At 40.1% G+C, this 14,658-nt stretch overlaps 2 protein-coding genes across 4 annotated transcripts; both read left to right on the top strand.

The window, feature by feature from the left end:
* Positions 1-68: 68 nt before the first annotated feature.
* On the top strand, positions 69-10,817 carry LOC135478979 (poly [ADP-ribose] polymerase tankyrase-2-like). Of its 3 annotated transcripts, none has more exons than XM_064758667.1 (4): positions 69-132; positions 5,848-6,481; positions 7,264-7,579; positions 9,369-9,920. In XM_064758667.1, the coding sequence occupies exons 2-4, from the start codon at positions 5,855-5,857 to the stop codon at positions 9,848-9,850; spliced, it is 1,425 nt and encodes a 474-aa protein (XP_064614737.1). In that variant the 5' UTR covers positions 69-132; positions 5,848-5,854; the 3' UTR covers positions 9,851-9,920. The 3 variants fall into 3 exon arrangements, with proteins under 3 accessions (XP_064614737.1, XP_064614736.1, XP_064614735.1); XM_064758666.1 differs by lacking the exon at positions 69-132 and adding an exon at positions 10,512-10,817 and having other exon boundaries at positions 5,514-6,481; positions 9,369-9,860; XM_064758665.1 differs by lacking the exon at positions 69-132 and having other exon boundaries at positions 5,514-6,481.
* LOC135479711 (ankyrin repeat, PH and SEC7 domain containing protein secG-like) lies at positions 10,808-14,503 on the top strand. The gene is made up of 3 exons (XM_064759613.1): positions 10,808-11,707; positions 12,310-12,622; positions 13,546-14,503. The coding sequence occupies exons 1-3, from the start codon at positions 10,808-10,810 to the stop codon at positions 14,022-14,024; spliced, it is 1,692 nt and encodes a 563-aa protein (XP_064615683.1). The 3' UTR covers positions 14,025-14,503.
* The last annotated feature ends 155 nt before the right edge of the window (positions 14,504-14,658 follow it).

The raw sequence follows: 14,658 nt of genomic DNA, 5'->3' as shown, positions 1-14,658 counted from the left end.
CTACCGGAAAATGATGATGTTTGTGGCATCCGATTGGTCTAGTCAAGGTCACATGTGGTCTAGAAAATGTCGACAGTGTCTGTGGAGGAAAGTCGTCTGCTACAATAACCTTAAGCCGAGACGAACGTGAAGGTTGTTATGGCGATAGTTGCCGTTCTATTATGCATGGAAGTTTTGCCTTTTACGAGATGTTGTTTAGGATGCTGAATTGAACATGAACGTTGCATTATGATGCGCATGTTTTGCTCCTGATTTCTCTTGTCACTGTTATTTTTAGAGCCAACTAAAAATTGAAGATTTGTCATGTGCATGCATGTAAACTAGTGCACTGAAACAGGAAAAGTAACAAACAGGACAGTGTGTCGTACAACGAAATGACGTGGTCCTTCGGGAAGGTTTTGTGTTGACAACGTTTCATGTTTACACGTCATGCGGTTTGGCAGAATTTGTTTTATCCTGAAGTAGGGTCGAGTGATCTTGATGATAAGGCAGCAAGTGAATCTTTACTCCATGATCATTCATTTGGATTACTTGTTATACAGTTTTGGTTACTGTACGGAAGGCCCACAAAGCCACACAATCAAAATTGTTTAACGATCACTCAGCTAGCTGGGACACCACATCGTTGCGCTCAGTGCTGGTCACATAAGATCCACGCAGACAATTTCAAAAATTAAGAAATAACAGCTTAGACACTTCATTACATTTGGTATGCACTGACTCGACCAAAGTGTAGTTATGTCACAGCAAACCGAGCATCGGTAAACCATCTATTAACAGTAACCCAGCTGTTTAAACTTCAAATTGAACAGTTTCCTCCAATGTAACTTTTTGTTATGAATTTATTTCTTTTTGACCATTTTTATTGCATTCAAATTTCAGGGAACTATAGAATTTTGATTTCATTGTCAGCAGTTTATCTCACCAACAGCTAGCCAGCAGGTACATGTATCTTGCTGCGGATTTGCAGAAGTTCAGATTCAAAACATGACGGATGTTGGCTCAACTTGTTCGATTCAAAGGTGTAAACGGCTGGATTACTGTTAAAAGATGGTTTACCGCTACTGATTGTGACATAACTAGTCTACAGTTTGGTCGACCCTGGCATTCAGTGCATACCAAATGTAAGGTAGGGTTCAAGCTGCTATTGTTAATGAAATTGTCAACGAGGACGTCCATGTGACCCTCACTGGGTGCTTAGTAATCGTACTTAGTGTCCTAGCTAGCACAGCTATTGAAAGCACACAATTTAAGTGAACGTGATAGGCCTAGACAATTTTGTAGACATTTTCAGGGCTTCATAAAAAGCATAATTTTATCAGCGTACAAAGAAGAATTCCTTCAGAATATGCTTGAATAAACGCCTTGCAAACAAGTGAAATGGTTGTAGAAATACCGCCCTGTACCCAATCCCTGCCCCCGCCCTCCCCCTGAAAGTCACCCACCCACTCCTGTCCAACTGAAACCTGCCTGCATACTGCTACACAGCCTCATTTGGAATTGGACTGAACTGCATTGAACCCAATGTCTGCAGTTTTAGCTCTGTAACTGTGTGTTCATCTGCATATCAATTAGGAGGACTACAGTACTGCCTAGGATGGCGGCTATAGGGTTAAGAATGTAGTTGTAAAAGACAGTGCTCAGTGTAGCAAAATTAAGAGATACAAAAATAGAGTAAATGAAAATTTGTTGGAATTCTGCATATTGTGACTATGAGTCATGGGAGAGATTCTCAGAAAAACCAGGGTGTTGTAAATAGACTACCTATCATTCAACAAGCTATGACATCAGTGACACCCACATGAATAAATGTCAAAAATGTCAATGCATTGTTTCTTGGACTACATGCATTTGCAGAAACCTCATCCAAGTTTAGACTATGGAGCACAAGTTTATATGTAGCACAGCCCCTGCACTTCAAAGTGGTTCCTTGGCTGTAATTGCAGTAGCTTTAATAGTGGTAATGTTCAGCTTAAATGGACACTAAAATACTGAATACATGACTTGAGTATAGGAGAAAATAAGAGGAAATTCCATTACTTCTTTCAGCTGGCTGTATAGAATAATGAGAAACATACTAAAGACTTTAAAAATAGTGTCTTAGGCATGATACTTCAGTGGCTGTAGCTCTTTGGCACCACAAGAAGATGCAAGCACACCTAATGACTTGTCATCATGGCCCAGTTGTTCAAACATGTATTAGCTAATCCTGGTATTAAGTCATATTTTATATTTAAATTTTTAGAAAAACTCTATCTAGTCACTTATCTAGTCACTCTATCTAGCCAATGCAGTTCTCCAAAGTCAAAGTATAGCAGGAGCAGGTTTAGTTCATATTTAATATTATGTTTTACAGCTTTTTTTTTAGACTCAGTACAAAATTGAACACTCAGCTTAAACTTAAATCTGGTATTAAGTCTTGAACCAATTTTGAACAACTGGGCCCATATGAGTGAAAAGTTAATAGGTACAATGTAAAACCTCAAGCGTACCTACATACATATGTAGTGAAAAGCAAAATTTTCAGTCATTCCAAGTTGTTTCTAATTGCCTTTGGTGTTTGGTGCAAAATGTTATATTTCAGAGGAATGTTGCAATTTAGTTACACATTTAGCAAGAATGAAAGTTGATTGGTTTCAAAAAGCTGACACATTTGTTTAAATGATTTTAAAAATACTCGTGCATCTCAATGTACTTTAAGGTTGATTGTTTCTAATAAAACAAACATCTTGAGCTGTAAAATCAGAAAAAAATAATCTTGTTTTTGTCTTTCTAGGTAATCACATCATGTAAGTTGGCAACATATTTGTCTAAAGTTATTGAACAATATTTGTACATTTGTAAACTTCTGAAGTAAACACCTGGCATCACTTGGATATAATGTAATTTCAATGTCAGTGACTAGATAAATACTAAACGGCCTAGTTTAGCATTGTGCAGTTATAAAGAATAAAAACCACAATCTGAATTGGAGCAAACTTTTCAATTCTATGTTGTTGAGACGTGATAGATGCCTCAAATAACAATGATTGGTTCATGTATGGCTGTGTTGTTTAATCTTATCAAATGGCATGACCACATGTTTCACAGCCATCAGTTCGGAATGAACATATTTTCCCATGATAACACACTGCTTTCGATCGAAACCTAAACTGAAAAATCATGAGTATGGTGCATCATCAATTAAATTAATAGCACATTACAGGTTTATGTGTATGCTCAACATTTGTACGCTCAACTTACAAATTGGGAGATGTACATGTAGATTTATGTAAAGACTTGTCATGCACCAGAAAGATGTTGACTGCATGGGTATGCATGTGCAAAAATCAGTTAATTTCAGGCATGGAAATGCACTGGTCAAAAACTTTTAAAATTTAACTCTACAAAATTTTGTGTGGAAGTGACTACATTTGATCAGTAAAGTCCTGTTGGGAACATTTCACCATTTTTTTCAAAGACTCCACTTCCCATGTCTGTTATTAATCTACACTAATTCATTTATTTATTTTTGTTCTTGTATACATGTACATTTTTGGCTCTAAGCCTACATTATTTACCAATGTCTTGAATGCTCTTAACAGGATTGATTAAACTCATGTAAGGGTGTGACATTGACATAAATGAGACAGGATTTAATTTACATAACTGAAACAAGTTTTATAGTTGATCCATGCTTTTTTGTTTTTAAATTCCTCCAATGAATGACCATTATATCTTCTTTATGGTCAGTGTACTTGTATAGGACTGAGTCACAAACACTTACATTTCCCTTTCCTTTGCAGTTGCCATGCAAAACAATGTAGAATTTGTCACCAAACTATCACATGCTGTTTGCACTTTTGTATACAGCATGTGGGTATCTGAATTTCAGCCTTTTTTTAAATACTGTTGCCAATTGTTATGGCCTATCATTTTGTCACCATGGTAACCTCCAAGTGTAGATTGCTTCAATCCTGTTTATAAATCAGTTGATATATTTTAGGTTATTTCTTTTATTTGATTGTTGTTTAACACCATATTCAAGATGCTAGCGGTCAGTTTTATAGGCAGAGGAAAATAGAGTGTTAACCACTGACATATTGCAAGATACTGACACACTTCCTGACGTGGTACGTACAGATGTGCACATCATGATGGTAGAAGACAATGGTCTGCGAGGAATGTTGGAGTGTGCAAACGGGCACACGAGCAGTGAAAATGTGAGACTACAATTTCATGGGTGTCCCATGCTAGTTCTGAACTCATTAGGCCAAGGTTCGCTGATTCATATGGAAATGAATAATAGTGCACTAATTTATCACCAACCTACGATATGTGTTTGTCAGTATTATTTAATCAGTGCGCCGCATTATTACATTTTTCGAATTGGGTATAAAATTTTGAATTACATATACATGTATCCGTAACCTATGTGTCCAATGGCAAGTAACCCATTTATGTTAGCAATACGTGCTGGATTTAGATTTATCTCCCCTTGGCACAAGTCGGACGTGACGGACGAACAGGGGGTGTACATGAAACGATTCAACTCTAGCCGCTGATCATAAGTCGGCCGTAATAGACCAACCGGGGGAGTGAATGAAACTATTCAAATCTAGCCTCTGATGACTGAAGTGGCCTGCATGTGCCTCAATTTAACACGTGAACGAAGGAGCGTAGCTGAAAACTGCACGTCATTATATAGTGTAATGGTGAAATTAAGTAAACTGCTGTTTTCGCCTTACTTAGGCTTAGCCTAGGACTGCTTGCAAGTTCTCTCGTGTAATTGCTCAAACTTAATTCAATGAGCAGATTTCTACAGCATCAGTGGAAAGACCAGTGGACACTATATCCAAACCTTCGTGTATCGGTACCTTTTTTTTTTTTTTCAAATTGTAAGATTTTCTTCCAAAGGGGAGGTACTAGAACTACTGTTTGACATCAATGACATGCAACTTCATCCACATAGCCCATAAAACCCTTTCAGTCGTTTATCAGCATGTTATTCGGTGCATTTTAACAGTTATTTGCTTTCTTTTACTGTAGACATTGACCGTTTTATTCTCGTGCCTTTAGTGCGCATATATAACGTTTATTTGAACATGCATCATAAAGGTGTGTTTCGATACCAAATTTTATTTGGTTGTTGCATAATGCCGAAAGCCTACTTAACAATTTCTAACTGTTAATTTCTATATGCCTGTTAGTTTTATGAGTGCATGGAGGCCAAAAACACCGACGTTTGGCAAGTAACTGGCGAACTTTCTAGTGCGTAACACACAAATACGTGTGGAAGGAAGACAAGTAATCTTCAACGAGTATTAGACAGCGCAAACGGCCAACGGCCCTACAAACACAGCATGGATGTTTTCGGTTAGTCCATGGTACACGCCAAAAATTATTCTGTCTGCTGCCTGAGTGATTGTAGGATGGATTCTGTTGTTAAAACATGAATTCTGTCATAGTCAACAAAATATCCTATCAGTCTAATAGTCTTTGTGTTGAATTAGTATAAGAGTTATATTTAACAGAGCAATCTTCTGCAATAAGAGAGTGCATTCTAGCATCTAACAGACAACAGACTTTCTGTTAAAATTAATAGATCTAGTTTTTGAGTATAGAGAATATGCATGCACGGTTTGTTTACTATCTAAGAATTTTCGACATATTCAGTCATATATGTTCCACCTTGCTGCAAGCTAATTGTATTCTCTCAGTTTCTCACGCAATAAATTAAGGAAAATGGTATTCTCATGTCCAGATACAAAGATAAGATCCCAATGAAGGACTACATGTAAATAATCCAGTTGCATTGCTTAATATGTGGATACTTGTACGTGTAATTATGTGGGATGCACAATGTAGAACAGTTATGGCTGGCGTGGATGAGGTAGTGGCAGCGGCCGTCAACGGTAGAGATGGTAGTCCTGACCACGAGACGCAAGCTCAGATGGAAGCAGACCTTTTCAAAGCTGTTGTCGACAACGACCCCGCCAAACTGGAAGAGCTCATCAAAAATGGTGCCGACGTCGACGTTATATTTGAGGATTGTACCGGCGTCAGTACGAAGTCCCTTCTCCACGTCTCCTGCGAGAAAGATCGAATAGAATGTGCTCGGGTTTTGTTACATCACGGCGCCTTGGTGAACATGCGAGACAACTGGGGACAATCTCCTCTCATGTGCTGCATGATAACTCAGGTTCATGACATAGCCGAGCTGTTGCTGTCCAGAGATCCAACCATAGTGGATCACCAAGACCGCTTCGGCAAGACGGCTCTGCACTGTGCGGTAGAGTCCGATTCCATCGAGGCTGTGGAACTCCTGCTGAAGTACAACGCTGACGTCTGTCTACACACGTCTGACGGGATCACCGCTGTGATGACGGCGGTGACGCTGACCTCAGAGGCTCAAAACCGACACCGAATGATACAGATGATGATAGATGCAGGCTATGATTTGGAGATGAAGGATTTCAGGGGCAAGAGAACCGCACTTCAGGTAGGTTTGTATGTTGTAGAAATAGACCGACACAGTGGTATAAGCGTTCGCCTTGATGGCTGAAGATCCGGGATTACACTCGGGTCGGCCAAACGAAAGACGTTAACAATGGTACTAGCTCATGTTGTTGGCGTCTCGCTCGGCGCTCAGCACTGAGGTGGTGGAGCAAGGAAACAGGAGTGGTTGGCAGGATGAGTAAACTGTGACTGGGTGGGGTGTCATGTCTAGTGTCTTCGGCATGACTTGACCTGCAAAAAAAATAAAAAATATAAAAAAACCCAGTGTTTGTACACACACCTAATTACTCCTCGTCATATGACTGAAAAATTGCTAATTACGAGGTTAAACGTCAGGCATACATTCATTCATTCATTCATAAAACCGCTCAGACAACATTTATCACGGGCTCTATGCAGACGAGCGATTCGATATTTTTTTTTCCTTTTCTAAACCAGAGGATATTATTTTATTTAAACCTTTAAACAGTTTTTATAACAAATAAAATGTCTTGTACATGTATCTCTGTTAAAAATAAATAAATAAATAATATAGAAAGAAAACAGGCAAGACACGAATTTTTGAGCTGTACTCCCTTCTGAGCTATAAGTAAATAGCGTCAGTTGCTACTTTTTATGCATTTACATGAGTAGTTTGAATAAAACCCTCACTTAAATTGACAAAAGTTCAGATTTCACCGATGGCGTGTGGCCATTTGCCAACTATCACACTGTCTTAGCTGCTCTGTGTGGTTTCTTTTACACTTCATGTTGATTTTCTCTCAGATGGCTGTTTTCGCCAAGGACATCATTGCCGTGGAATTGTTGTTAGCAGCCGGGGCAGATGTGAACACGATGGACTCGGGATGGCGGACACCTCTCACCACGGCTATATTCCGGTTCGCTCGTAAACCACCCGACTGTACCTCGTGTGTCGTCGATCCAGAGGGGGAGGCCATTATAAAGATGCTGACGGAGAGTAAAGCAGATCTTAACCTGACGCTGGTGGAGTTTTGTAACCCTCTGATCGCCTGTGCTATTGTGGATTGTGGCGAACTGGCTCAGTACTTTCTGGAGAAGGGCTCTGATGTGGATGTCCAGTGTAAGGCACATAATTGTTATCCCTTACAATTACAAAGTGTGGTTTAAGGTCTTTAAGGGCATGTGGATCTGATGATCGTAACCTTTAGTCATGCATGATTGGCAAGAATGGGTTGCACACGAGTTGCGGGTTGAAACCCAGGCTTCGACAGTGAATTGGTAAATTCTACACTCTGCCAGTCACATGCTTGAATGTTTGTCGGTAAGTTGGCACGTAAAAGTCAATAGTTTACCCTAAAGTCTCACGAACTGTGTAATCCATCCTTAAAACTGCACGCCATCATTTATAGGTATAAACTTGTCGATTTTGGCGCTAAACAACATTCAGTGTAATTAATTCATTAGTCTAGGCCTTTTTTTTAATGAATAATCTACGCTTTTGTTATAATTGTGGGATTGCAACATATGCTTATAGGTTGGTGATATGACGGCAACACGTTCTGTCAAAGTACAATACCAACAAGGAGATCCCCACACCCTCCACCTCAACCCCCAAAATCTTCTGGCGTCAGAATCCCAGATCGTGTTTTAATTGAATAAAAATGTTTAGTAAATATCCTGAATTTGTATATGTCGGCATGTGAAGCCGGCCCTATAAAGGCTCAAGATCAAACTAAATTTTTCACACATTGATAAAGGTGTGAATAAAATTCCAAAGCTATGTGGATCCAGTTTCGTATAGGTGAGAACACCAGTGGTATAGCTTTCGCAGCTTAAATTTTTAATTACACCAGGGCTATCAAGAAGTTAAAAAAAACACATTACAAAACCATTTAGTTTTTCAGTGTAACATTCAGCTTGCTATTCTTTAGGATGGTTTACAGTTCGAAGTACGTTTGGATTTTTTGATAAATAACATGTACATCTATGTGACATTCAGGTATCGCAACACATTAAAATATGTCGCAGTGAACGACAAAGTTTATTTGTTCACGTACAAACCTTAGTATATGCAGAGATTATTCTTTAAATTTACACTGTATACAAATGACCTTATTTGGACGCTTTCGATGTTTCCGGGTTAAAAACAATCACTGCTCAAAGAATATTTAAGAACGACCAGGTTTGTCTTTCCGATGATGAAAAGAAAAGTGATTTTATCCTCCACATTTCATCTATCCATTTAAGGATAGCACTCTCCATGAGGCCTTATCTTTATCATATTTGGAAGGCCCAGAAAAATGATGTGTTTAACTTACGGCATAAAACATTGTTAGGGAAACTTACAAGTCAGTTATCATCAATGGCCATCATTCACAACTTCTAAACTTTGGGCAAGACTATTTATCACCCATTATTTTGTAATCTACAATCATGATGGATAGTCTTAACGAATTTTAAGATAGTCTTAATCAAATTTTTAAAATAATAAATAACATCAAGGGTGCGTGAAGCAATTCGTGATGTCATTGTTGGTTTGTTAGCAGGTATTGGGTTATAGGATCTAACTTAATAGATTAAGTATTGACTCTGTATGGTCTTGTGGATTGGTCAAAGTATTTTGACGCTCTTAGATGGGTGTTACATGCATTGTATTTCTGACCACTTGAAAACTATTTACTACTGTTTTTGTCAAACTGAATGTCAAACATATTTGGTTTCAGCCACATTGTGGTGTTAGTTATTCTGTTGAAACATCCTTGTCTTGGAAGTTGGACTGTGATTCATGCTGGTTGTCTGTAAGATCTTAAATTGCAAATTAAAATCTACTTCTTAATTAATTTTCATAATCTGTTTTGACATCTGTTTCTCTTGTAAAGCGAAACTTATATTTTCTCTAATTTTTGCAGTTAAATCTACCGGATCAACACCACTGATTCTAGCCACAACCAAAAACAACCTGGACGTTTTTCGGGTATTCCTCAAATGGAATTGTAATCTCTCTCCGAAAGGACGCATCCAAAGGCGGCGGCAAGATTATTGTCTCGACGCCTTCGAGATATCAGTGTTTCTCGGTCACTTAGAAATGACGCGGACTCTGGTAATGACAGGTTATGGACTTCAAAGGATTGGTTATCTGAAAAACGTCTGGTGCACAGAGAACCTACCGGTGTCGTTACAGGAGAATCCAGATCTGTTAGACTGGCTGCGGACAGTGGCAAACAATCCTAGATCTTTGTCTGAGGAATGTGCCTTCTGCATCAGACGAGTTCTTGGGAAGGATGTCGAACAGAGAGTGTCTACATTGCCGCTGCCATCAAAATCCAAAGACTTGATAACCCTGTCGGATGTTTTAAGCCCAAATTCAAACGGTCGTTTGGATAATGCCTAAAGTGTAGCCTGTTAGTCAATCCTTTTTGATGAAATTTCAGTGACGTCAGATGGGAATATTATCTCCAGGGTTTGATATGTCCCCCCCCAAAATACACTACGTCTAGACATAATTTCGTAGCTCACTTGGTCAATGAGCCTTGCAAAGGACACCTGCCCGACAGGTAAAACGTTGTACAATAAGTGTAGATATTTTGGATTTCTCTGCTTTTGGTAGATGCCAATCACTTTCATAGAAAGCAAGAGGTGACTGTTGAGTCTGTTGATATATTACGAAACTGTGGCTATACAGAATTAATTTCGTATTGGGTGCACAACTTTCTTCTCATTGTCTTTACAGACAATAAATTAACAACGGCGATAATCAACCAATTCAATTCAAACCAAAGACACTTTTTGAGATTCAGAACCTAGCATGCACTTAGGCCTAAAGTTGTAAGAAGATTATTAATGATTTTGAGACATTTGAAGCAGCAGATGAAGTAACATTGTCCGTTTACCCCTCGAAAGTCTCTCGAAATCGCTATTATTTTGGAGATATTGTGATTTACAATGCTTTGCTTTCCATTTTGTTTAACTAATATGCGGCGTATGTAGGCATAGGTAAAGACAAAGTCAAACACATAGTGAGACGTTTTGAAAAAGTATTCTTGTGTTTGTAGGACGGATGACTTCAATGACTCTCTCGGTTTCGGAACACCGGATATGTTTCATAGCTCATGTGTATGAAGTCTTAATTTGTCTGCCACATGTTGGTGAAAGGATCTAGCTGTTTGCGGGGAAAATAGATGACCTTCCACAAGAGCAAGTAAACGGGAGTTTGACAATAAATCGGTTATCGCATTTGCTTCAGAACGATATGTGCAATATCAAACATAGTATACCATGAAATATCCTGGTCTCAAGTATTGAAGGTGTGTTTTGAAGGTGTAATCTATTTTTTCACGTAATTAAAACAATGGCTGCGCGTAAGGATGCAGGCGACAGTGAAGGTGATGCTGGAGGCTCCAGGGCCCGTCGCAACCCGAGTGTGGATGATATCGACATTGGAGGAAAGTCCATTGGTGATCGACTACTGAGAGAACGTCTCCGTAATATGATGATCAAAAATGAAGAACTTACAAGTTTTGCTTCTCAGAAAGGCCCAAATGTGGATGATGTTGAGGCAGAAAACAGGAAAGGTTTGAGGGACGGGCGCCTTAAGGAGAGGTTGCGAAGTAGCTTTGGAACGAAGGAGGAATCGGGGGGCAGAGCCGCGAAGGTTGATGGCAAGAGTAGAAGGGAGCAGAGGGCCGCGAAACGTGATCAGATGGACGTCGAGGTGTTCAATGCTGTGAAGAATGGGGATCCTCAAAAGCTGAGAGAACTGATGGATGATGGTGCTAATATGAATACGGTTTACAGAGACTACTCCAACATCAGTACCAAGTCTCTGCTGCACGTGTGCTGTGAAAAGGGACAGTTGTTATGTGCAAAGATCCTTGTTGAGAATGGAGCCTTTCTCAACATTCGAGACAAATGGGGACAGACTCCGCTGATGTACTGTATGATAACACAGTACCATGAAATTGGTGAGATGCTTCTGGATCGGCAGCCAAATCTGGTTGACGATAAGGATCACTTCGGGAAATCCGCTCTCCACTGCGCCGCGGAGTCCGGGTCATTGGAGTCGGTGAGGCTGCTGCTGAAGTATGGAGCTGACGTGTGTGGTCACGACTGTTACGGCGTCACCCCGGTCATGTCCGCCGTGTCTCAGAAGGAAGGCTGCTCAGATTATAGCGGAGTCATACAGATGATGGTCGATGCTGGCTATAAACTTGAACTCAAAGATTTCCGGAGCAAGAGAACAGCACTACAGGTAAGAGGAACCACAGTTGTAGGGAATGGTTTCCCTCCCTAAACAGAGCAAACTGCAATTTCTATACTCACATATATTACGGTTCCAAAGAATAGGCCACAAGGCGCAAAACTCTATGTAGAACGTTGACAACTAAGTAGGCCACAGACGCACAAAGCGCTATGTAGAACGTTGACGACAGAATAGGCCACAGACGGACAAACTCTATGTAGATCATTGACAACAAAATATGCCATAGGTGCGCAAAACATTCTGTAGAAAGTTTACAACAGAATAGGTTAAAGACGGGCAAACCTATCTTCTGTGAATGTTGTATGATACATGGTATTGAACATGTACTGTATCGTGCAATGTTGCTTCCGTGTTACTTTTTTCCGACTGTTCACGTTTTGGTCCTATGGACGTGCTCACTACGACAATTTAATAATAACCCTGATAGGCACAAACTCATGGGCATGTTAAAATGGCAAAGGGACATACATTGAGGTTACATGAAACTAGTGACCAATCATTACACTATCCTCTCTGCCTCGCGTTAATTCATTTTGCTATATGTTTGTGGGTTTTAGTGCATGTTTTTCTCTTCCACGTTTCTTTGGTAGATGGCCGTCTTGGCGGGAAATATCGCGGCAGTGGAAATTCTGCTTACGGCAGGAGCTGATGTCAATACAATAGATGGCGGGTTGAGAACGCCACTGACGAATGCCATCTATCGGTTTGCCCGAAAAACCACGGCGGGTGGACCGTGTGTAGTGGAGCCCGACGGTATGGTGATCATCGTCATGCTGACTCAGTATCAAAGCAACCTCAACATGTCCCAAGATCAATGTAACCCACTGGTTGGCTGTGCCTCTGTGGATAACGCAGAACTGGCCCAATATTTTCTTGATAATGGGGCAAATCCCAACATAAGATGTAAGTATATACGCATACGCCTTAGTTAAACTGTTTCTTCTCTGTACAGTATGTCTAATAACCTGTATGTTGTAACTTGTTTGTATATAAACATATGCAGAAGAAGGGATCTCAAGCAAAAGGACCGTTTGTGCAGAGTTATTTGTCAGATAAAGGGTGAGCACAATGTGCGTGTTCTTTCAGGGTTATTCAAATCTCCGTTACCTGTAATCATGGCTGCTGTGTAAGTAAAATAATCTTAAACTATGCCAAACAAAAATCATGTCATTTTGGTTGAAATGTTCAATTGTCAGCGAATTAGAGCTAACATTTATCCAAAATCCACATAACTGTCAGCTTTTTTCGTCACCTTATGAGCTGTGAGCGTCATCCTAGCACACCAAATTTGTAGCATGGTTTATTTCATTTATCTGTTTATTTATTTCCCGGAACGTGGTGTATTATGGCACAGGTCTACTAATGACTATTTCGCTCATAACAACAGCTGTCAACGGGACGGTTTCGAATATGCCACCTACAGACCTTTATAATCTGCCGCAGTACTAGAGCCTTTACGACCTGCTACTGTACTTGAGCCTTTACGACCTGCTGCTGTACTTGAGCCTTTACGACCTGCTGCTGTACCAGAGCCTTTACGACCTGCGGCTGTACTAGAGCCTTTACGACCTGCAGCTGTACTTAAGCCTTTACGACCCGCGGTTTTACTTGAGCCTTTACGACCTGCTGTTGTACTTGAGCCTTTACGTCCTGCCGCTGTACTTCACTCTTTATGATCTCCTGTCGTATGTGAGCCTTTATGATCTGCAGTTACAGTTGAGCCTTGACGATCTTCTGTTGTAGTTGAGGCTTTATGATATCTGCTGTTGTATTTGAGTCACTATGATCTGCCGTTACAATTGAGCCTTTATGATCTGCTGTTGTAGTTGAACCGTCTGGGGCTACACCTCTGATCATCGCCACAGGCAAGAACAGCGTCTCTGTGGTAAGAGTCTTGCTAGAGTGGCCCTGCCAGACGAATCAGATGAGTATCGTTCATCGCTGTGATGTGGACTATACCATGGACGCTCTACAGTTGGCCTTACTTCTGGGACATATGGAGATTGCAAGGCTTCTTGTCTTGTCTGGATGCAGTCTGCAGTCTGTGAGGTACCTAAAGCGGTTTATTGTTGGAGAGGAAATCCCGTTTTCGTTGCAGCGTAATCCGGAGTTCTTCGAGTGGCTACAAGACTTGGCAAGCAACCCCGTGCCCTTGTTAGAGGCGTGCGTGCGATGTGTCAGAAAGGTTCTTGTCGGTTCCTTACAAAGTAAGGTGGAGTGTCTGCCCGTTCCTAACCAGATAAAGGATATGATAACAGTCGCAAACAGCCTGGATTGCTCTGACACGTTCTCATTTGTTAAGTGATATCTGGATATCGGCTTAGTAATGTTGGAGAGTGATAATGCTTTCCATTAATGTGAATTGGTGGTTGCTCGATGCTCCCTCAAAAACATCAGTATAATACTATATCTCTATGTTAACTTTATTGCATATGTTCTCCGAGCTTGTAATCAGGTAAAACTTGCTGAGACAAACATTTACATATTTGTCTTGATTTGACCGGGACTGAGGAAACTTATTTCGAAAAATGTCAAGCGGGACTGGTCACTTTCTGGAAATGTTCATAACTGTCAAACCGCCCAGTTAACATTTTTGTGCACGCAATCTGTGATGAATTAAAAGAAAATAGTTTTCCACATTTGTTTGGCGATACATTTTATTATTAATCGTTGTGGCATATAGAACCGTGTAAAAATAGACAGTCTTCATTTTTTCTCCTGCTTTGCCTTGTACATTTCAAATATATCATTTTAAATATAGGCTACATTTGTGTATATGGTTAGTCTCACGATCTACACACCTGTGGATTTCCATTGATTTAGATTTTTAAAAAAAGGAACCAGACTCAGGATTTTTCTCTTTCTACTGCAGAAAAATTAAACATTTCTCATTTTCTTTTATTTATTTTGACCTGGTCTTCATTGGCTGTCGTCGGTCT

The sequence above is a fragment of the Liolophura sinensis genome, chromosome 12 (assembly GCF_032854445.1).
Source record: "Liolophura sinensis isolate JHLJ2023 chromosome 12, CUHK_Ljap_v2, whole genome shotgun sequence".
NCBI classification, from domain to species: Eukaryota; Metazoa; Mollusca; class Polyplacophora; order Chitonida; family Chitonidae; genus Liolophura; species Liolophura sinensis.
Note: the sequence above shows the minus strand (reverse complement) of the source record. Positions and strands in the feature narration are given on the sequence as shown.